Source organism: Cucurbita pepo, chromosome 11, assembly GCF_057944985.1.
Source record: "Cucurbita pepo subsp. pepo isolate OVF chromosome 11, ASM5794498v1, whole genome shotgun sequence".
NCBI classification, from domain to species: domain Eukaryota; kingdom Viridiplantae; phylum Streptophyta; class Magnoliopsida; order Cucurbitales; family Cucurbitaceae; genus Cucurbita; species Cucurbita pepo.
In genome coordinates, this window is record NC_141808.1 from 15203843 (window position 1) to 15226511 (window position 22669).

The 22669-nt window shown below is 35.1% G+C and overlaps 5 protein-coding genes and 3 non-coding genes across 9 annotated transcripts; 2 read left to right on the plus strand and 6 right to left on the minus strand.

Annotated features, from left to right (window-relative positions):
- Positions 1 to 966: 966 nt before the first annotated feature.
- On the minus strand, positions 967 to 4744 carry LOC111804759 (Tetratricopeptide repeat (TPR)-like superfamily protein). 2 transcript variants are annotated; one of them, XM_023689547.2, is made up of 8 exons: positions 4357 to 4741; positions 4205 to 4271; positions 3932 to 3971; positions 3638 to 3770; positions 3384 to 3455; positions 2648 to 2728; positions 1530 to 1591; positions 967 to 1432 (listed from the first exon to the last, which is right to left on the minus strand). In XM_023689547.2, the coding sequence occupies exons 1-8, from the start codon at positions 4636 to 4638 to the stop codon at positions 1366 to 1368; spliced, it is 804 nt and encodes a 267-aa protein (XP_023545315.2). In that variant the 5' UTR covers positions 4639 to 4741; the 3' UTR covers positions 967 to 1365. The 2 variants fall into 2 exon arrangements, with proteins under 2 accessions (XP_023545315.2, XP_023545316.2); XM_023689548.2 differs by lacking the exon at positions 3384 to 3455 and having other exon boundaries at positions 4357 to 4744.
- Positions 4745 to 5484: 740 nt separating this feature from the next.
- On the minus strand, positions 5485 to 6728 carry LOC111804756 (F-box protein PP2-B15). Its single transcript, XM_023689544.2, has 3 exons — positions 6392 to 6728; positions 6189 to 6307; positions 5485 to 6100 (listed from the first exon to the last, which is right to left on the minus strand). The coding sequence occupies exons 1-3, from the start codon at positions 6662 to 6664 to the stop codon at positions 5611 to 5613; spliced, it is 882 nt and encodes a 293-aa protein (XP_023545312.2). The 5' UTR covers positions 6665 to 6728; the 3' UTR covers positions 5485 to 5610.
- Positions 6729 to 10013: 3285 nt separating this feature from the next.
- LOC111805557 (F-box protein VBF) lies at positions 10014 to 11260 on the plus strand. Its single transcript, XM_087128582.1, has 3 exons — positions 10014 to 10323; positions 10408 to 10526; positions 10615 to 11260. The coding sequence occupies exons 1-3, from the start codon at positions 10051 to 10053 to the stop codon at positions 11102 to 11104; spliced, it is 882 nt and encodes a 293-aa protein (XP_086984708.1). The 5' UTR covers positions 10014 to 10050; the 3' UTR covers positions 11105 to 11260.
- A 1386-nt stretch (positions 11261 to 12646) lies between these two features.
- Positions 12647 to 14978, minus strand: LOC111804768 (large ribosomal subunit protein eL18y). The gene is made up of 5 exons (XM_023689557.2): positions 14829 to 14978; positions 14647 to 14736; positions 13414 to 13542; positions 13123 to 13305; positions 12647 to 12942 (listed from the first exon to the last, which is right to left on the minus strand). Exons 1-5 carry the CDS (start codon positions 14829 to 14831, stop codon positions 12784 to 12786), a joined length of 564 nt encoding a protein of 187 aa, XP_023545325.2. The 5' UTR covers positions 14832 to 14978; the 3' UTR covers positions 12647 to 12783.
- On the minus strand, positions 13700 to 13781 carry LOC111806235 (small nucleolar RNA snoR53Y). Its single transcript, XR_002816785.2, has one exon. It is a non-coding gene; the product is annotated as a small nucleolar RNA snoR53Y (small nucleolar RNA).
- On the minus strand, positions 13986 to 14080 carry LOC111806224 (small nucleolar RNA snoR69Y). Its single transcript, XR_002816775.2, has one exon. It is a non-coding gene; the product is annotated as a small nucleolar RNA snoR69Y (small nucleolar RNA).
- On the minus strand, positions 14254 to 14346 carry LOC111806223 (small nucleolar RNA snoR69Y). Its single transcript, XR_002816774.2, has one exon. It is a non-coding gene; the product is annotated as a small nucleolar RNA snoR69Y (small nucleolar RNA).
- Positions 14979 to 16550: 1572 nt separating the features above from the next.
- On the plus strand, positions 16551 to 21232 carry LOC111804752 (F-actin-capping protein subunit alpha). Its single transcript, XM_023689534.2, has 10 exons — positions 16551 to 16719; positions 16843 to 16958; positions 17398 to 17487; positions 18006 to 18070; positions 18867 to 19028; positions 19316 to 19394; positions 19534 to 19611; positions 19952 to 20026; positions 20103 to 20138; positions 20833 to 21232. The coding sequence occupies exons 1-10, from the start codon at positions 16617 to 16619 to the stop codon at positions 20938 to 20940; spliced, it is 912 nt and encodes a 303-aa protein (XP_023545302.2). The 5' UTR covers positions 16551 to 16616; the 3' UTR covers positions 20941 to 21232.
- The last annotated feature ends 1437 nt before the right edge of the window (positions 21233 to 22669 follow it).

Here is a 22669-nt window from a genome sequence, read left to right on the forward strand (position 1 = left end):
ATGTTAGATGAAAACCAGAATCTCGAATAGTATAATAATAATGACCGAAAATGAAATCGAGACGTGTATAACACCAAACAGTTTCGAGTCACTACAACACATTCGAAGTTTGAATTTATATCCAAAATTCTAATATGTTTATACTTTCACGATAATGAGAAAAAAAAATTGTATTTTAAAATATTTATACATAAATTAAAAAAAAATTTAAAAGTGTATCTCAACTCGTTATTAAAAAATAATTATATTTTATTATCTTTTTCAAGTGTTTAAAATAATTAATTTTAGTATAACCGCATTTTTTATTTTTGAGTGTACAAAACTATTAATTTCATTTAATTAGTTCATGATTTAACTTAACAAAAAAAATAATTAATTAATTAACTCATAAATATGGATTATTATTATTATTATTATTTCTTTTTGAGTTTGCAAATGAAGATTGGTGGAGGGCAAAATGGTAACTTCACAAGCCCACAAGTGACAGAGTGGTGCCCTGATTAGCCAGGGGGAATAACTCAAAGAATATCCAACCTTTTGTGCTACCTACCAAGAATATGCCAAATGGATGTATGTTTGGTTCCAACTGGGGCAATTATAATGTGAAAAGGACTTCATGTAATAAATAAAAAATATATATATATTAACACTCGAACAACCAATAAAGCCAACTCAAGCGTAAATCAATTAGCTAAAAATTTGAATTTTTCACACTCCCGCAACTAAATAGAACGGACTCGAACGTAGGTCAGCTAGTTAAGACATATATTCTTCACACTCCCACAACTAATAGAACCTACTCGAGCATAGGTTAACTAGTTAAGATATATATTCTTTGGTAAGAAATCTGAGATTTGAATTTTTCACACTCCTACAATCAAATAGAGTCAACTCGAGCATAGATCAATTAGCTAAGACATATATACTTGGCTAAGAAATTTGAGACTTGAATCTTTCACACTTCCATACCAAAAAACAACCGGCTCGAATATAAGTCAACTAATTAAGACATATATTCTTGACGAAGAGATCGAGGACTTGAATCTTACTCACTCTCACAACAAGTTAGAGTCGAGTCGAATATAAATCAACTAGTTAAAATGTATAATCTTGACTAAGAGATTCGAAGCTTGAATCCTCTCCACTCTCATGCTGGATTCAACGGAAAAAAAAAGACCAAAATGCACTTTTTTTTTTTTCAACCCACTTGAAATGGATAGATTACGATCCGAACCAATTTGGTTCAGGCATCCTCATATGATATCGTTCGAATTTGAATTCGGATCTAAAAAGCTAGAGTGAACACAGGAAGGAAAAGAGAGAAATTGTAGAATATGGCATCAAAGCAATTGGCTGAAAATTGTACTAACTGAAACTCCAGTTTCGACAGAGGCAGTGAACTTTGGCAAGAGCGGCCATGTAATCATCAGACCTGAAAAGAGGAGAGGCATCGCTAATCAATTGAACTTAATGATTGGTTGCACAAAAAAGCATGGATTTCAAAGGAACTATGTATGGTGGATTCGAACCTCTGTCCATATGGAGACTGGCAAGCTGCAACTATATGCTGTTTGGCAGCATCCAGTTTTTTCTGCACAAATGAAAATATAATCCCAGAAAAAATATTTCCAGCTCTTGCACGATAAAAATACTACAAGAATGTGAGAATTTAAACCTCCGACCTCTAAGGAAGGAATATATGTTAATTACTGCTGAGTTATACTCATATTAACAGAAATATTACACGGGATCACGTTTTATGTTTGTGTCATCTCATCTCCTCATAGCTATGGATGAGTGTGCTTTCTTGATTGAGTTTAATGTAGCAAAATGGGTATCAAACTAGTTCTAAAAATAGACCTTTTGTTTGATGAGAAATTGCAACCGCGGCAGTTCAAAAGTTGAACTTCTACTAGTGTAGAGACATGTTTGGAGATATCTTTTAAAGTTCTAAGTTCCAATTTAATAACTTAAAATGCTTGATGGCCAGCCCAAGTCCACCGCTAGTAGATATTGTCCGTTTTGACCCCGTAACGTACTGTCGTCAGTCTCACGGTTTTAAAATGCGTCTACTAGGGAGAGGTTTCTACACCTTTGTAAGAAATGTTTCATTCCCCTTTCCAACCGACATGGGATCTCACAATCCACCCCTTAGGGGCCCAACGTCCTCATTGCATACCGCTCAGTGTCTAACTCTGATACCATTTGTAATAGCCCAAGCCCCCACTAGTAGATATTATCTGCTTTGGCCCGTTACATATTGTCGTTAGCCTCACGATTTTAAAAAACACGTCTACTAGATAGAGGTTTTCACACCCTTATAAGGAATGCTTCGTTCCCCTCCCCAACCGATGTGGGATCTCACAAAGTTTCTCTTAAAACTAGTGAGATAAGTGAGATAGACCATAAACACAATCCAAAAATGGGGGTCCCAACATCCCGGCTATCAAAAATAGAAACAAAATGCTTGATCCTAGTTCTGTAGCTATCAAAGAAAGGCCTGAGTAGTATAGTTGTGGACAAGGAAAAAAGACAAGAATATAAGGATTCAGGGTATTATTGACTTTTCAGAGACTAATAAACAATAGGTTGCAGGGATAGTTAGCAAAAAGGTAAAAAAAAAAAGTTGGAAGTCTTTTAACCAAACCTCTGCTTCGTGATAAAGCCCAGCATATAGAGAAGCATAAAAGTATTCATTCTCGCGGCCACTTGAGAAGGCAGCAACAAGCTATGGAGTAAAAACAACTCTTCAGTCAGATCATAAGCTAGAAACTTCAACAACACAGGTAACAAAATGGTGCATTGAAAAGGTAATTATGTAACGGCCCAAGCCCACTACTAGTAGATATTGTCATCTTTGGACTTTCCATTTTGGGCTTCTCCTCAAGGTTTTTAAAACATGTTTGTAGGGGGAGATTTCCACACCCTTACAATAGGGTGCTTCATTCCCCTCTCTAACCAACGTGGGATCTCACAATCCACCCCCTTCGAGGTCTAGCGTCCTCACTGACACTCGTTCCTCTCTCCAATCGACGTGGGATCTCACAATCCACTCCCCCTTCGGGGTCCAGAGTCTTCGCTGGCACACCGCCCGGTATCTAGCTCTGATACCATTTGTAACAGCCTAAGCCCACGCACAGCCCGGTGTAAAAACCTTGAGGGGAACCCCAAAAGGGAAAACCCAAAGAGGACAATATCTGCTAGCGTTGGGCTTGAGCTGTTACAAATTAAGAGAGGGTTTGTCAACAATATCGAAAATCATTTAAAAAAAAGAAGCATACATTTGAAAAAACCAGAAACCCCAATTGAACATGGAAGTTGTAATGATCAAATGACTGAAAAGAAGAATTGAAGATAGAGGAAAATAGAGAGAAGTTTCATACTTTCTCAGGATGGCCACCATCTTTAAACATATTATAAGCTTCCCTCATGACTGGTCGTGGATCTCTACCTACCTAAACCCATGATTCAAACTTCCAAACATGATTTAGGATGAGTTTGCTATAATGATTATGAAAGAGGTGCTTAACTCAAGAACACGAACTCTCATAATTCATCTCAAACTCACTAAGTTACTCCTATAATCATATAGCAATATTTCATCCCTGCTTTTATCATCTCATAAATATTAGCTCACCTCAAGAAATCGCCTTCTTGCTTCATCAACTCCATACAATTGAGCTTCACAAACAAAGCACCAAATAGATTCCTCTGTGTCATTCGGATTTTGTGCAACATCTAGTCGGAACTGCTCGGCTCCCTCGTCAAATCTAAAAATGGAATTCCTACTTCAACTATTCATATTCATCCAAATTTACATGAACTCATTCATACCAATGCATAACTCAGCAGATTCTAGTTTAACTCAAAACTTCTGCATTTCTTCCTATCATAAATGTAGCATAAAAGGAAAATTGGGGCAGATCAGTACCTATCAAGATAGTAAAGTGAAAGCCCTCTTTGCCAAAGATCTGATAGCAACCATAAAGAAAATCCATATTAGTTAAACAATGCACTGCTAAGAATTAAGAATAAATCCCTAACCCTAACTCCTCATCATCCAATTATCTCTAAAGCAAGATATCTCTATTCGTTACCATTCAGAACTTAATTTATAAACAAACTGGTTGATAGTTAATCTCACAAAATCAATTTGAATTTTCAAACTAAACTACTAACATCGCCGCGAGGTGTAGGAACCTACATGCCTTTTGACGAGGATCCAACTCGATTGCCTTATCGAATTCTGCTAAAGATCCTGAAACATCGCCCTTAAAACCAACAAAATTTACACATATTCAAATCGAAAATTCTGATATACGAAGCATTATTACGTGAGTTGAAAGAAAAATCTACCTCTCTGAAGAGAAGCATTCCGCGTCGAATAGCAGCAACAGCGTCGCGAGGGTTGTTTCCCCCTGTTAGGGCGTCCCAAATTCCAGAGACGGAAGGAACGAACAATCTTCTAGATAATGATAATGGAGGAACGTGATTGAGCTTGATTCTCATTGGAAACGAGCTCGGAGAGTGGAGATTTTCGAGGGGTTTAGTTGAATTTGGCAAAGAAGGCGCGGTGAAAGATATGTGAAACGAACGGGACATGGAAATGGAGGGTTTGAGACTGGAAATTGCAGCCATTGATGAAGAACGCGATGAAGTTGAAGAAGATTGTGCTCAGCAAGGGAGTGCTTGTGAGAATTTGGAGACGATGGCTCTGCACCGTCCATTTCTCAGATGATGAAGATAAGGCGCCAAAACGAGTGAAGATTTTTTTTTTTTTTTTTTTTTTCAACCATTTCTTGACTGTTTTAAAATTTGGAGGGAAAGATGGTAACTAGAAGCTATAAGAGGACAATATCTGCTAACTGTGAACTCGGATGGTTACAAAATAGTACTAGAGTCAAAGACACTAGCCCCTAAGATGTGGTTTTGTGAGATCCGACATCTATTTGAGAAGGGAATGAAGCATTCCTTATAAAGGTGCAAAAACCTCTCCCTGATACATAACGGTGGGCTTGGACTATGACGACGATACATAACGGGCAAAAGCAAATAATATCTACTAGTGATAGGGTCAGGCTATTATAGTTGCAAATACTAACTTCACCTATTATTGTCGAGATAATGGCTTGTCTTTTCACCTTCAACGTGCAATGCTTGTTTATTGATCAACCGAAAAATTTGTCCACTTTCATGTACTAAGACTATATAGTTATGTCTAGTGGAAATCGTATTCACATGAGCATACCATAGTAGGTTAAATATAAGCTAGTCTACCAAAATTAATTTTCTATATACAATACAATTGTCTCAACTACCTCAACTTAATTTAATTAATTATTTTTAAATAGTTGACTTAATAGACTATCAATTTCATCTCTTTCTCGAGACTTTTCCGATACTTCATTATATATCCAAGTTAGTGACTCAACATCATTATTTTATACATCTAACGTATATTTTTTACATTATATGATCATTAAATAAATGAAGATACGTGGATTTCAAATAGAATGATTAAGACGTTAGCTGTCTCATGTCACGAACAAAAGAATTAATTAACTAGTGTCGTATCCATCGAGCAACGGTATGTTGGGATTGACGTGTTGGTTAATGTTTAGGCCGGATTTGAATGGCTTGAACAATAAGTCCAGATTTGAGCTGAAAGCCTTTGGTCTCCAAGAAGCTCATGGTGAGGTGTTCATCGTCTTCTCCGGTGAAGAACTCTCCCAATTCAATCTCCGACCACCCATCTTCTCTCTGTCGGACATCCCTAATTCCGTTGCTATCAAAATTGTCTCCCAAATCAGCAGCGAATAGCTTTATGGCTCTCTCCCTCCGATTCCCATAAAACAGAGACTCCATTTTAAGGTTGCTCTGTTCCTTGCGGCGCAGCCAAACAGAGCCTCGGGAGCTCTGCAACGCATCACCCAATTGAACACAAACTTGGGCTGGCATCAAATCCAACCCATACCCTTTCTCTGAAATCTTTACCACAAGATAAGCTCCGTACAATGTGTTCGGAGACAGCCGTCCTGTTCTTGTTCTTCCATGGATTTCCACCCAGCTTGACGCTCTGAGCTCTGCAACTTCTGCGAATCTGGAAAATGGTTTTTGTTTTTAATTATTATGTTGTAATTTTATGGCAAATTTGGAGGCGACCCATTGAAATTAATTATGATTAATACCTTGATTGAGGATCGGATTTCCAGCTCCAACAGAGTGGATCGGAGCTCCAAGTGATCGCCAGATCTCTTGCTGACAATGTATAACAGATCTTCCCGGAAAATCTCTCCAACTCAAAGCTCTGCAATAACGTTTGATTATTCGAATTATTATTCTATTTCGGATTAGTTACGAAATGGAAGACGGAATTATTTTGTTTATTTACCTTTTTTCCACCGTCGATTAGGATCGGAGAACAGAGTCGGAAGAAAGCTTCTCTCTTCGAACAGAGTGGCGATTCGCCGGAGATATCAGAGGCGGCCACGATTTCGGCGTAGTTTTTAGGCAAAAATCTGCTCCAAACGACGTCGGATTCGGCCGCTGATCGGAACATCGACGAGACGAGGGACAATTTCCCGGCGTCGGTGGGAGTCGTGAGTGACAGAATCGCCGAAACACAGTCCTCCGGCAACACTCCGATGCTCGAAATTCCGGCCATTTTTTTGTTCACAGTCAGAAAAATCCAATATCTCTTTCTCACTCTAGTTTCTCTCTCTTGGATTTGTATGGAAATGAATTTGGCGATTGGGTTTATATAAAACACTTTCTCTCTCTAGTTTCTCTCTCCTACTCATATTTTTGACGTACTTAATTTGGCACGTGTGAAGTTAGATTTTAACGAATAATAATAATAATATATTAATATGAAGTAAAAATAATAATAAACTTAATTTTATACTTATCGTCCGATGTGTAACGGGAGTGGCTGTGGGGTCCACCCGAACGCGTTGATTAAAAAAATATAATAAAAATAATAAGGTCTTGTTTGGCTGCATGCTAATGGAAAACCGGTAACGGGAAATGTCGGTCAAAACGTTGACCGTTGATTTTTTTTTAACTTTAATTTTGTTTGGGGGCCAATTGTAATTTAACGGAAACTGAGGGCTGGGTCAATAGTCAAATACTGGAGTCTTGACTAAATGCACCCACTCGCAACCAAAGGGGATTCATCATTTTTTTTTTTCAAAAATAAAAAATAATTATTTTACGAACATTTAACCAATATGAGTTCCTAAACTGCACACCTGTCATACTTATCCTAGACGTGTTGTCTATGACCATATACTCATTCCGAACCCGTTTTACATGCTTTCGTCTTAGATAATCTTTTACTATTTCACGTTATGTTAATATGAATATGTATGGTCGTTCACCAAAATCATATCTACATCCACTCGGGCTAAAATGTACGATAGGAGGATATGACTAGTTATCACTCCTTCCTACTCGGGTTATATGCTATCAAAATCATTATTGGTGCCTACTTGCTTTTTGCTTATAACATTCCTTCCTTTCAAATTGTTTTCAACATATTTTCTCGCTCACGTTTTTCAAAACATTTCTCTCAAGTGTGACTCGAGGCTCAAACATACGTTGACATTGTCCGCGAAGTATAAATTTCTCACAACCGATTTGTTCGCTTTTTTAGAGCAAGTGTCGCAGAATCGTTGTTTCGCTGTCACAAGAGTGCGACTGTGACACTCTACATTTAGTATTATTTGATTTCGACGTCTGAAATAGGATTTTATGGTCCTTTCTACTTCGACCTTCATTTGATTTTGACGGTCGATGTCAACTTATGGTCCTTTGCATTTCTCGATAGTGATTTGAAAACAAAAATTTAAAACGAATGGAGTTGAGTAATATAGTAATAAATAATTTAAGAAATTATATATAAATAGTGAATTTCTAACTGTTATTAATTAAATTTATGGAAGTGTATTATGGTATAAATTTTATATAATTATTATTTTCCACTATTATATCATGTTACGTTTTAAATGTTTTAAATTCTAATTTTTTTTTTCATGTGAATCTATTTTTTAAAAATTTTATCAAAATTTTAAAAATAAGACACAAATTTTTTATTTGCATGCCAAACAAATACTTGAATTATCTAAGAAATAGTATTAAAAAAATTAATATTATTACCTTTTCAATCCTTATTCTAAATTTAAAAATTATCATTTTTTTAACATGAAAAATTAAATTTTAAATTTATATATCAAATTAAAATTCATCTTTAATTTATATAAATTAACTGTCATAAATATTGGGTCTTCAACGTTCAAACTTTTAACCTTTTGATGGATAATATAATATTTAAACAATTTATTTAAAAAAATTAATTATTAATATTTATTTTTAAATAACTTTCTTAAAACTAAAAAAATAAAATAAAATATATACTTATAAAACATGACATTGACCATGAATATTAAAGTTATTTTATTATTATTATTATTATTATTATTATTCTGAGAGATCCCAATTCATACGCGCACAAGAAGCCAACCTTTATTATTAATCAAATAAATGATTGTATATTTTTAATCAAATAAATGATGGTATATAAAATTTTACAGTTCAGTAATTAAACTTATTTTAGTGTAAAAAATAGGGTTAATTATCTTATCTTTTAAACGTCGAGATCAAACGTGACCAAAATAAACATAGATTAACAATAACTAACATGTATTACCTCCCTTAAGGTCGGAAATTCGAATTAGTTACCTCCATTCGTTGTATTAAAAAAACATGAAGTGGAACGTGAGATCGCAAACCTCTGATCATGAAAAAACGTCACTATTACGAGAACAAGTTAGGGTCTTGAAATGGTGAAAATAATCTACGTTTATAGTGGAAACACCTATTATCGATAAAGTGAGAAAATTTCGAGACTATTTGTAATTACTAGAGATGTCTACGGGGTGGGACAGGAACGGGGAAGTCTCCTCCATGCCCGCTAAATTTTTCATTTATTTTTGCAGGGATTGGTATAAAAATTGTATACAACAAATTTGCAGCGATCGGGTTACCCACTGGTAATTTTTTTCCATTTATTATTCTTTAAAAAAATAGTTATATTAAAATTTTCATTTTTAAATATCATGTTTATTTAAAAACGGATAAAAAAATCATATTAAATTAATATATTTCATACGCAATCCGCTAACGTTGTACCAACATAATTTTTAAAAATTCAAAATTTAATATTATAACAATAGTCTATACCAATTAAAACGACACATAAATATTAATATTTTTAATATATATTATATTATACTATGTTATTTGTCACAAATATATTTATATTTAATGGGATGAAAGCGGGGATAGGGACGTATAATCTCGTTCTCGGACCCATTTATTTAACGAAAAAAATGTTCCCCACTTCCTTCCCATTCTCCATCTCAACGGGGAATTTTTCTCCCTTCATCTCGGACCTGCAAGTAAAACGAACATTTCTAGTTATTACTTTTTTAACCCTTAAAAAATTATACCAATTAAAAAAAAAAATCCATTTTGAAAAATTAAATAGGTCGGTTATTATTATTATTATTATTATTTTAATTGACTTTTTGAATTTTCAAATAATAGAAATTAGAGTTCAAAAAGTGAAAGAGGGGTGGTCAGTTTTGGGTACTAACTATGGAAGTTTCACACGAAACACTCCAATAACTATTCATTTAAATATTCATCACCTTTTTTTTATTTTAATAAAATTATCCAAATTTACACGTGCCTAAATATTTAATTGATATTTATTTAATATCTTTTTATTTTAGTAATATTTAGAAATTGTCTCAAAATTATTTTTAAACTAAAATTTAAATTAAATAATAAAAGGGTTCTAAATTCCACGCCGCCCATTTTATTAAAACAACTGCGATTAATCTAATCCTTTTCCTTAAGCAGGCTTTAAATTCTTATACAAACAAGAGAGAGAAAGAAGAGAGAGAGAGAGGAAGTGATTCTATATAAACCCAATGCCCAAATTTCTTTTCTTGCAGACCCAATTAAGGATAAGATTGGATCAAAAAAATGGCCGGAATTTCGAGCATCGGAGTGTTGCCGGAGGACTGTATTTCGGCGATTTTGTTACTCACAACTCCCTCCGACGCCGGGAAATTGTCCCTCGTCTCGTCGACGTTCCGATCAGCGGCGGAATCCGACGTCGTTTGGAGAAGATTTTTGCCTAGAAACTACGCCGAAATCGTGGCCGCCTCTGATGTCTCCGGCGAATTGTCACTCTGTTCGAAGAGAGAAGCTTTCTTCCGACTCTGTTCTTCGATCCTTATCGACGGCGGTAAAAAGGTAAAGAAACAAAATGATTTCGTCTTCCATTTCGTAACTAATCCGAAATAGAATAATAATTCGAATAATCAAATGGTATTGCAGAGCTTTGAGTTGGAGAGATTTTCCGGGAAGATCTGTTATACATTGTCAGCAAGAGAGCTGGCGATCACTTGGAGCTCTGATCCACTCTGTTGGAGCTGGAAATCCGATCCTCAATCGAGGTATTATTCATAATTAATTTCAATGGGTCGCCTCCAAATTTGCCATAAAATTACAACATAATAATTAAAAACAAAAACCATTTTCCAGATTCGCGGAAGTTGCAGAGCTCAGAGCGTCGAGCTGGGTGGAAATCCATGGAAGAACAAGAACAGGACGGCTGTCTCCGAACACATTGTACGGAGCTTATCTTGTGGTGAAGATTTCAGAGAAAGGGTATGGGTTGGATTTGATGCCAGCCCAAGTTTGTGTTCAATTGGGTGATGCGTTGCAGAGCTCCCGAGGCTCTGTTTGGCTGCGCCGCAAGGAACAGAGCAACCTTAAAATGGAGTCTCTGTTTTATGGGAATCGGAGGGAGAGAGCCATAAAGCTATTCGCTGCTGATTTGGGAGACAATTTTGATAGCAACGGAATTAGGGATGTCCGACAGAGAGAAGATGGGTGGTCGGAGATTGAATTGGGAGAGTTCTTCACCGGAGAAGACGATGAACACCTCACCATGAGCTTCTTGGAGACCAAAGGCTTTCAGCTCAAATCTGGACTTATTGTTCAAGCCATTCAAATCCGGCCTAAACATTAACCAACACGTCAATCCGAGCATACCGTTGCTCGATGGATACGACACTAGTTAATTAATTCTTTTGTTCGTTAAGAATTTACGATGTCTTACGTGAAGCAGCTATCGTCTTAATCAAGATGAATTCTATTTGAAATCCACGTATATTTATTTATTTAATGATCGTCGTTAGATGTATAAAATAATTATAATATTTACCATATATATTATAAAAATATACATTACTAATAAATTATAGTTTACCATATATATTGTATTTGATATTTTATTATAAGTCAACTATTAGATATTTGCCTTATTACCATAAGTATCTTTCCATTTATTACTGTTTCCATATCGTTGTAATTTATTTGATTACAAATAGAGAATTTTCACACACCATTTAAGTGTGGTGACTTAAGCACATTATAATTAATCAAGATGAATTCTATTTGAAATCCACGTATATTTATTTATTTAATGATCGTGTAATGTAAAAAATATACGTTAGATGTATAAAATAATTATGTTGAGTCAACTTACTTGAATGGATGATGAAAGTATCGGGAAAGTCTCGGGAGAGAGATGAAATTAATAGTCTATTAAGTCATTCATTTGAAATAATTAATTAAATTGAGTAGAAGTGGGTGGGGCAAAACTATATTGTATATAGAAATTTAATTCTAGTAAACTAGCTTATATTTAATCTATATGGTATTTTATATTGAATCTATTATGGTATTTCCGTGTGAATACGATATCCAAAAGACATAACGGTATAGGTCTAGTATATGAAGTATGCATATGATTGAACCGAGCGTAGTTTAATGGATAAGAAGTCAACTATAATTCTAAAAGTTGATGGTTTGATTCTCTACTTAATCCATGCTCGTTTTACCATAGTTCTTACTCATAGCTCATCTTACCATATGACCAGGGTTAATTTGGACAAATTCTTTATCATAAATTAGTTGGGTAATTTCTAATTGATCCCCCAATATCATCACTATCAAGAAAGTTGAAAATCATTGTCATTACATATCCATGTGGACCGTTGTTATTATCCACCCAGGAATAGTTGAAGATCACTTGATTGTCGCACAACCCTATCAATAATAACTCGTAGACTATCGAAATAAGTTTATTGGAAAAGGCTAGCTAGTGACTCTTTGGTAGCTCATATATTGTACAATATCATTCGAGAATGACACCATATCATATCTAGCTCCAAACAAAATATGTATACACTCGTCAATTGAGACAAGTTCCCGATTAACAGTTAGTTTGCAAACCTCTCTAATCATCACACATAGTAGAGTGATAAATTAAAAAACCGCCCGTAAAATGCAAAATAAAATAACCAATCATGCTCATTAACTCGTATCCATCATGCTTTCAACAACAAATTTTAATCTTCATCTCAAATCATCCACAGAACTTAGTTCTAACTCTATCAAATTCGTCTTGAATCGCTAATTATTTTTTTAGTCAAATTAAAAGTGTAATGACGTTCATAAAATCATCCAATGAAAATCAAGAGAGAAAATAAAGTATTTAAACAAGATCTATCACTGAATACGATTAAGGTTTTATAATAATGAAAACTTGTACTAAGACATAACTGAGTCTCATAATAATATCTCTGCAAGTCTAGCAAAACATGAATTTTTTGTCTCACAAAAAGGGTCGAACATATGCTGAAATTAAACTCTGTATCCCCTGCTGTTTCTTTTTCCTCTTGCTCTCTCAAACTTCCTTCCCTTCGCCCTCACGTATGGTTTCGTGTGGCTGTGAGGAACACCAGGAGCCGGACCGAAGTGCTTCACAGCTTCACGGGAATTCTTCGGTCCACGAAGAAGAACCTTTGAAAGCAAAATTAACAGAAGATTAAGCATGAATCCAAGCATTTGTGCATAATGTTCAACATGCAGGTGGCTTCTAAGATGAACATGAACTGATAAAATACCAAGCACACAGTTGCTTTTGCATATCAGAGGTTGTGTTTGAGAGTGAGAGAAAGTAAATGGGACTTGTAATCGTACCGTATTCTGGCCAAGAGGAGCCCTCAGAGCAAGCTGGTCGAATGTCAAGCACTCACCACCTGCCTTCTCAATCCTTGCCCTTGCGGTCTCAGTAAACCTCAAGGCTGTCACTTTCAAAGCTGGAACTTCATAAACGCGAATGTCATCGGTCACAGTTCCCACAATGACGGCAATTTTATCTTCCTATACCATGTTAACCACCAGAGAATTTAGACAATCGAAAATAACACACTCCTGAAAGGCTGAAATCAAAATATTAAGAACATGTAGTGCATAAATAGAAGTACACACCTTTCCCTTTGTGAACTTGATAAGTCTGGATAGAGAAATTGGTGGCTTGTTCACCTTGCTCATGAACAAGCGCTTCAGGATCACAGCATTGAAATTGCTTCCAGTTCTTCGGACAAGAAACCGGTACAGCTGAATTCAGTAAACAAGATTAAAGACCAATGATTTAAGCAATCCAAATAAGGGTAATGAACTACTAAGCTTCTAAAAAAAAGGTTATTACAAATATTTAGGATATGCAAACAAACACGCACGACTACTGGAAATAATAAATTTATGACTCTAGGATAGTTCCCTCAGTGACAAGTTGAATATCAGTCATCGTGTAATCAGTATTAGCATGGTTTGAAAAATGAAGCATCACAGGGAACAACAACCCATCTCTCTATCAGAATGGATAGAAGCCTTAGTCCACCATTAAAAGTCTAAACTTCCTTCCAGATATGTATAGATAAAGAAGCCAGAGACTCGAATAGTAAATGGACACAGCAGAAATTAATGCATGACCCATATTTTTCATATCCACTTTACTTCCGAATTCAAGATGAAATGAAAGAAACTTCAAAAGTAGAATAATTTGAGCTCAGACAAATATGTGGATTAAGTCCAGTCCTTGACTTAAAAAAAGTCTCATAATGAGCTGGGTATCACATATTTCTTCATTGCGGATGAGAACATAGTCGGATACCAATCAAAATATAATGAAAGAGAACTAAAACATTGACTCCATGAGAGCAAAAAAGGTTCCAAAACTAAAAATTTGAAATCAAGGTTTATTAATGGCCAATGATTAATGACATCTCCTGGTTCTTGTTCAAATTAAACTAGAAAACTGAACTCTAAACCTGGGCTCAGATAAATGTGGAACTAGTTCATTCCTAGACCTACGGAAGGTCTCATAATGAGCTGGGATACACAGACATCATCACTGCATATGAAATTTCCTTTACTTTCTTATCAAACAACCACATTTCAAACACAACTAGGTTAAAAAAAATGTAGAACCAAAAACCGAAATATGAGCAGAGAACAAACACAAAAATAACAATGGATAAAGTTCCAAATGATGCTCACAAAATTAGATTTGAAACTCCATTCTCCATTCGCGATATCTTAAGTTAAACCAAATTCATTTTAAAATAACCAGACGCATTAATCACCATTCGCTAAGAAAAAGCCACAAAAATGCAAGAGCAAGTGAGTACAGCGGAACCAATGACGATTAGAAAAACCAACCTTAACAAGAAGCTTGAGGTAGATATCATCGGACTTAGGGGCAGTCCTCTTGGTCTTCTTGCTCTTACCTCCTGCTACAAGATCTATCCCCTGTAATAAATGGAAAACGCATCTAAGACATTGATCTACGCCATTGTACGCAGAGAAAAATGAAGTAAAGAGAGAAAGAGAAAAAGACCGACCATTGTCGTTTATGGTGGAGAAAACCCTTCCCTTCTGCGACGGCGACGGCGACCTCTGAGGGGAGGAAAATGGCTCTAGGGTTTTTGAAGACCCTTTTTATGGAAGCCGAGGGCATAAATGATGTACCACTGCGGCGCGTTTAACCTATCTTCAGAAATTGAATCTTGACCGTACACGTGTACTGTTAACTAATTTACAATATAATTTGGAGGTTTTATAACCTATCTAATTAATTATAAATTGGTTAAAATATTATTATTTAACAAATTTTTATAAAAATAAAATTCAACCAAACTTAAAAATAAATAAATTATGTGTTCCATAAATTTAATATTTATGGAAAATATATAAATAAATAAATTTAAAATTAAATAAAATTCAAAATACCAAGACTAAATTGAAGGGGCAACCTTTTAAATTCTATATATATATATAAAAACAATTACTCGTATAATTGTTCATCGTAAACGAATTTTCATAATCTCAATGATCTAATTAAAAATAAATAATAAAAAAAACACATTAACGTTTATCTAATATACACATTGTTCAGTGTTTTGATTATTCTTTTAGCTAGTTTAGCCATTGACCTAAACTAGCTCATCGAGCCCCAAATAGAAGAATACCCTTTATACTAACTCATGGGATCGAGAGTGACATAGATGACTAACTACAGAAAGAGAAATCAAGGTCGATCAAGCTGCGAATGACAGGTGAGATTTTAGACCACGACCATCGTATATTACGTCAACTCATTGTTCGATCCTAACATGTATGTCGATGTGAAACCATACGAGTCTAAGAACTAACCCTATAGATAGTACGTTTTATCAGGGTGCTTAGTTTTACATTATTTCGTTCTAGGTATTAAACCATATAAGAACATATGGCACACAAACGTCTATATGAAATATTACATGTACGTCAACTCTAACAGAGATAATTAGGATCGGTATCTTGACATGTATTGATTACGTCAAAATCTCGTATCTAATTTTATGTTAAAATGAGCGTTTGTATATATATTTGTAAGTATAATGAATCTGTGTTAATTTTATTGCATATTTGGTTTTTATTTTCTCAAAATGGTCGGGATATGTCAGTTTCAACACACATGAAAGATGGAATAATAACGAGCAGTTGTATTAAGAACTAGGGGTAACAACATTGTCTCATCGATTAAAATGTATACGAACGAGTGAAATAAATTTAGTAGGATTATAACTATCAAAGATAGAGATGTATTTGCCTCGGTTGCATAAAATGATATTTCTAATGATATATATATATATATTTTTATATATACATACACACATACTGAGACGGGATAAAGGTTAGGGGTTGAGACGGAAACAGGGACGGGGAATGTAATTACCATTCCCGACCCCGTTTAGCTTAACAAGGAGTAATTCCTTCCCGCTCCTTGTCGATTTCCTATTTAGTCATCAATTTAAAAATAAAATATCACGTTATAATTAAATTTGGTAATTTTTATTAATTTTTATTTTAAACGACAAATCGTGTCAACACTTTTGACACCATTAGTTGGGCTGGGTCCAGCCCAGACAAAAAAGCGTCCTAATGCCACCAGCGACCGCGCTTTGACATATGACGACACGTCGGAATACTATCACGAAGCGGGCCGGATAAACCGAGTGGGCTAAAACCGACCCGTTACAGCTCATCGACTGTTTCTCCTTTTTTTACGTCGCTCTGTCTTCCGTCTCTCTCTCCCCTTCTGCTTAAGTTTGCTTGAAAATCGGTGAAAAAATTTCCAGTTTCTGGCAATGGCTGACGACGAAGTGGAGCTCAGCGACGAGCAGAAGAAGGAAATCGCGAAGTGGTTTCTTCTAAACGCTCCCGCCGGAGAAATCCAATTCGTCGCCAAAGGTAATAAATTACAATTCGGTTCTTGTAGATGTTTATTTTTGGATATACATTTTAGACAATCATTTCCGGTGATTTTGCTTGTTCGAATTATGAATTTGATGTTTCGTGGTTATCAATTTTCAGATGTGAAGAAAATTTTGAATGACGATAAGTTGTACCATGAGGCAGCATCTGAAGCGTTTCCTCAGTACAACAAATCACACATGATTTCCCTCGAAATGCCTGGCTTAGTTGGAGATGTAAGTTTCTTATACCGCTACTCATTGTGAGCTGCTATTTTCCTTGCGGATAAGGTTGGTGAACTAGTTTTGTCGATTCGAGATAATTGTAGTGAGTGGCGTGAAGAGCCTGCACTTTGTTCTCACTGTATGCTTCGGGTTTGCTTTCGTTTTATTTAAATTTCAAGTAATATTTTCTGCGTCATTTTGGCATTGATATGCTGTTTTATCTCGGGATTTAAATGGAATACTGTCCAGCCCCATCCAAGTAGATTCAAAAAGTTCACAAACCGTTTAGTTGTAAAGATTTCGTGCATATCTAACTAAACAAACTTGTATGGATAGTCGGGCCAGTAGATGGTTATATACTTATTATCTTGACACTACGTTCTAGGAAGCTTGCAGATTCGTTATTTTGTTTTCTTTAGTTTCTCAGTTTGCTCGTCTGATGTGAATTCAGGTGATTATTACACCATTCAATGAGCTTGAAGAAAACGAGTTCCTTGACCCAAGAACTACACAAGTTGCTATAATTGATAATATTAAACAGGTAAGGCTCCAATCTGAATCAATCCCAGAATAGTAACCATTTTACGGATGTAAAAAGTCCAAGTGGCTGAGATAGACATTGATTTTCCCTTTCTTGAGACATGGAGAAATGAAGAAATCATGATCACTAGATTGACAATAGAAGTAATTAACTTATCGTGGGAACTTGAATGTATATTATTTTGCTCACCATTTCTTAAGATTATTTCCGTGCTCATTTTTAGTTGATGTTCCATACCTTAGAGCATTTTCTATTGGTTTAGTCTGTACTAACAAAATCAGAAAACCTGTTTATTTAATTATGCTCGAAGAAAATTTAGACTAGGTTGTTAACTACACTAGTATTTAGTATCCTTTCATGTCTTCTGGTTTATTCTACAAATTTTGTTGATTTTATTAAATTTATGGAAATTAGTTACCTCCATGCATCTTCCTCCCCCTCTTTCTTGGTCAATTCAGCTTTCTAAGTTGTTTTATAATTTCATCTGTTTTTGTTCACATGGTGTTTAATTTGCGCAGGTATGTACTGCAGTGAGACCTGCTCTGGATGAGGAACTTCCTTCTGCATATGTTGAGGATTTTCGGTAGGCTTTACGACTAGTTTGAAAAACTGAAATTTAGTAACCATTCTTATCAGAGATTCATATATTAAATGATTTGATGAACGCGAGTCTTAGAATTTTCAGCACATGTAATTATCATGGTTTGACCATAGGGCCTTCTAAACAATAAAAAGCTACAAAGCAATGAGTTCAAATTATGACGACCATTTATTTAGGATTTAATATCCTATGAGTTTCTTTGATAACCAGATCTTGTAAGGTAGGCAGCTGTCTTGAAAATAGGCGAGATGCACGTAAACTGACTTAGGACATTCACCAATATTTAAAAAAAAAAAAAAAAAGTTAAAAAATCCTAAATCCAGGATATGTGATTACTGATTAGGTGATAAGATATTGCCCCTTGGAAGTGAATCAGTTTCTTTCTTGTACTAACCTGTCTAAAATTTCTCTTTTGTTTAACATTGACAAAAGCGAAGTCTGTTGTGTTTAACAACAAATATATGCACTTCTATAGCATAATTGTAAAGTAGTTTGAGCCATGTTTCAGAGTATGCAGAACCATAAATTCTAATATTTTGTCTTCTGTACAATATGCTTAGAGTCTGGAAGCATCCAAGTTAAATGAGAATCCTACACCCAAAATTGTCTCGTATTGGTTCTCCCTGAAAGCTAAACTAAAACCATTAAGTACGAATGTTGAAGAGAGTATGTAAATAAACTATGAAACCGAATGAGACTGACTAAAGTAAATAAGCCTCAAGATGTCTATGTATAACGATCAGTCTTTTTTTTTATTTTGTATTCTGTGTTATGACAGATGTGCTGTCGATGAAGAAATTGCTCGATATGTCGGTGAAGCTTATCCAAAAGGGGTCTGTTCAGTTTACTGTGTAAATGGAAAAGATGCAGAGGGACCTGAATCTGATTTTGAGCTTGCTGTGGTTATTTCTGCTTCGAGACATAGCCCTCAGAACTTCTGGTGCGTGCATAGTCATCAGAATATAACTTCTTGACTTGTTTGTTTGTTCTCCTATTCATCTTCGTTGTTGTTTTTTTCCCTCTTCCCTCTCTTCATGGAGATGTGTAAGGTGTGGAAGAATTAAGTATTGTCAAGTGTATGTTGATTTTATTTGTAGTTGCAGAAAATGTGATGCTTTTGGTTCATCTGTTGCTGATGACATTTCAGTTCATTAGTGTTGATGAATTCATTGTGCAGACTTCAAATTCAACTCCCTTTCTTTGATGTTTGTTTCCATTCTTGTGCAGTAATGGAAGTTGGCGTTCCACATGGAACATTGAGTTCAAGAGTGATTTTCAATCGCTTGAAATGAGAGGGAAAATGCAGGTACTTTCTGTTATTTAATTCAGGTGCACAACAGATTTGTGCCTATCTCTCTAATTTCTTGGATTTGAACTTTTTTTTAGTGTTACTAAAACCTCAAAATTCCGTCCTTTGGGGCTCATTTCATCTCTACTTTCTTCAGGTTGTTGCCCATTACTTTGAGGAGGGAAATGTTCAATTAGATGCAAAGCATGAATGTAATGATTCAACCATCCTACAGGTCATTGCTAATTTGAAAGTTCTTTTTAATGAATATTTTTGGTTAGTATTGTTACCTTTGGAGTCAAATGCTTGATTACTCTTGTTGTTTTTTACATTAGTTTGTAGAGCATTGGGCATCCCAATATGCAGTGCAGCATGGTCATGAATAATGAAATCTTTGTTTGATAGTATGTTCTGTTATGCCATCAAATATTAGTCTAGAAAACATTCTTGTAGTCATATAACTTAAGTTTGTGATGCATTTTTCTCTGTTTGTCCATCAGATGTTTTTATTTTTCTTGCCATACAGGGGTTTGAATTTCTTTTCAAATTGTTGAAATTTGTTACATTCGTTTCAGGCTCCTGAAGATTGTGCAGTTGCGATAGCCAATATTATTCGTCATCACGAAGCAGAATACTTGGCATCTCTTGAGGTTCTGCATCTATCCATTACCATTATTGTTTATTGGGTTTTCTAGGATGATTAACTAATGATTGTATGGTTGACAGACATCCTATTCAAACTTGCCAGATACCACCTTCAAGGTACTCTTTTTATTGGGTGAAAAACTATTGCATTTCAAGAGCATTCCATCGGTTTTAATTCTGTTTTTTTATGACAAATGAATTGTTCATCTATTATCCCATTATCTTAACCATCTAATCCTAGGAAAAGTGAAGTGGGAGATTTTTTTTTTTTTTTTTCAAAAGATTGATTCGAAGAAGTGGAGAAGATATTTTGATCTTTATCTTTATCTTGTTTTCACCTTGAACTTCGAATATAATAATAATAATAACTGTATAAATATTCTGTCAATTCTTTAGTGGCTGGTTGCTCGATTGGAGCATTAGTTGTATGCATACAAGACTGTCATTTGTCAATTTCATCAACTTACTATAAATTTTAACCGACAATTTCTCTGTGAATTTGAACTTTTTTGTTGTCAATCATAAGCAATGTGCAAATTTGAAGTTACTCATAGATTATATGAGAAGTGGTTGTATTTTCTGGCCACAGTTTTCTTCTTTGTTTCATGTCTACTCCTGTGGCTTTGTTTGGCCCAGCATTGTCTTATTATCTCTTATCCTCAAATTGACCTTGTGAAAGAATGGGGGAAATGCTGTTATTGATGTAGTCTTGCTACTATGTGTTGCTAGAGATTTTACCTTTGTGGTCTTAATTGTCCTATGTTCTCAACAAATTCATTAATTATCTCGGATCTTTTGTGATGCATTGTAGGATCTTCGGAGGAAGCTTCCCGTTACTCGGACTCTATTTCCATGGCATAATACCTCACAATTCAGCTTAACAAGAGACATTGCTAAAGAACTTGGAGTTGGAAAGTAAATCCACAAACATAAAGAAAAGACAGTAGCTTTGTTCACTCTTACAGGTAAAACAAAGATACAAATCTCATTCCCCTTTGGTTTGCTTCCTAAATCACTTAATTCTGCCTTTGGAGTTCCTTCTTGTTTGTCCTTTCCTCGAGATCGCTTCCTTGTTTCGATGTCTTCCTTGTAATATTCATTCTTGTGAGTTGTATAGATGCAAACGCAATGGGATGCTACTGACTGTAAGTACTCATAATTTGTAAATTGAAGGTTATATGCTCTGTTTTATTGCATTTGATTCTAAAATAGATCATAAGTGTTGCTTCTTCTTGTTCTTTTCACCTTCTATTTGCTGTTTTTTTTCCCTTGCTTTAATAACAGTCCATCCATGCGTGTCTATTAAAAGTTCTCTCCCTTATTTAGAAGTTCCTCCATTATTGGTTGCCTTGATAAATTATTTTGCCCCCCTTTTTATTTTATTTTGCAACCCCACTTATTTACCACTATTATTGTGATTTTTATTATTCATGGTCCTTCCTCTTCTGCTACCCTACCCATTGATAGGCAGGTGAGATTCCACAATGAAGGGAGGGGAAAAAATAGCTTGCTTGGTAAATTATTTTTATAGGTTTTTGTTTCTATATTTAAAATTGTTTTAAGAATTGTGGTTGAGTGTTTTGTGTTATTATGCAGATTGAAGTTGTTATTCTGAAAGAAATAACAACTTTATTTGCGTTTGAAATTAAGTCATTCATGCTGTGGAGCTCCAGCAGCTAACATTTTCTCTTTAGTCTTCTTCCTCTTGTATTACCTTTCAAAGGATTGTTTAGAAGCCAACCGACGATCCTTACGATCACATAGAAGCCTCAAGAACTATATGTGGAAAGACTAGTGAAAGGCAACCATTGAAAATGTCCCCCCACATATGCTTTTAAAAGCTTTTAAGGTGGTTTTTTTTTTTTGACATGTGTGAGGTGGGAAATTCTCTCTTTATCCTTGTGTGTTAAAATAACACTAACTCCCAAAACATTTAATCCTGTGCATTTATAGCATCTGGTCTGATTTGATTCTATTTGGAATTGACTGAAACGTGGAGATTTGATTCTATTTGGAACTGACTAAAACATGGATTGATCATCGAATGTCATTGTCAGGTCCTCAATCTCCATTTGGATTTTATATAATTCATCATTACTTAATGGGAATCTTTCTTTTCCATTATTCAGTCAAATACTTGATACTTGATCCTTATACTGAGATGATTTACTCAATCACATAATCCGCATATATCTAACTAGATTCATAGCCTATGGTAGAAAGAGGTATATATTTTACATCTTCCCTCCCTTTCACACTCTTCTTTCTTCTCCAACTAATTGATTCATCTTTTTACCTTCCACTAGGCGATCCAGTGTCTTGTAGCTTTGAGTCGTAGACTCGTCTTGCTGTTGAGGTAGTTCATTAGGTTAGTCGGGTGAGCTTGAAGCGCACCTTGGTGTTGAGGTACGAGTAATAGTTTTTTGGTATTTTTCTGGGAGGGTCCTCTATAAAGAGTTAGTTCATATGATAGTGTCTTTGCCTTTCCATTTCTCGGCTTGCTAGTAATGGTTCGATTCGTTGGCCCTGTAATGTCTTGTTGGCAAGATATGTCCCTTGTTATGACTTGCTTTTGACTATGAACTGCGCCATTGTGGCGTGGAAGGACGTGAACGAATCGGTTACGTAGAGAGCTTTTGACCCATTGT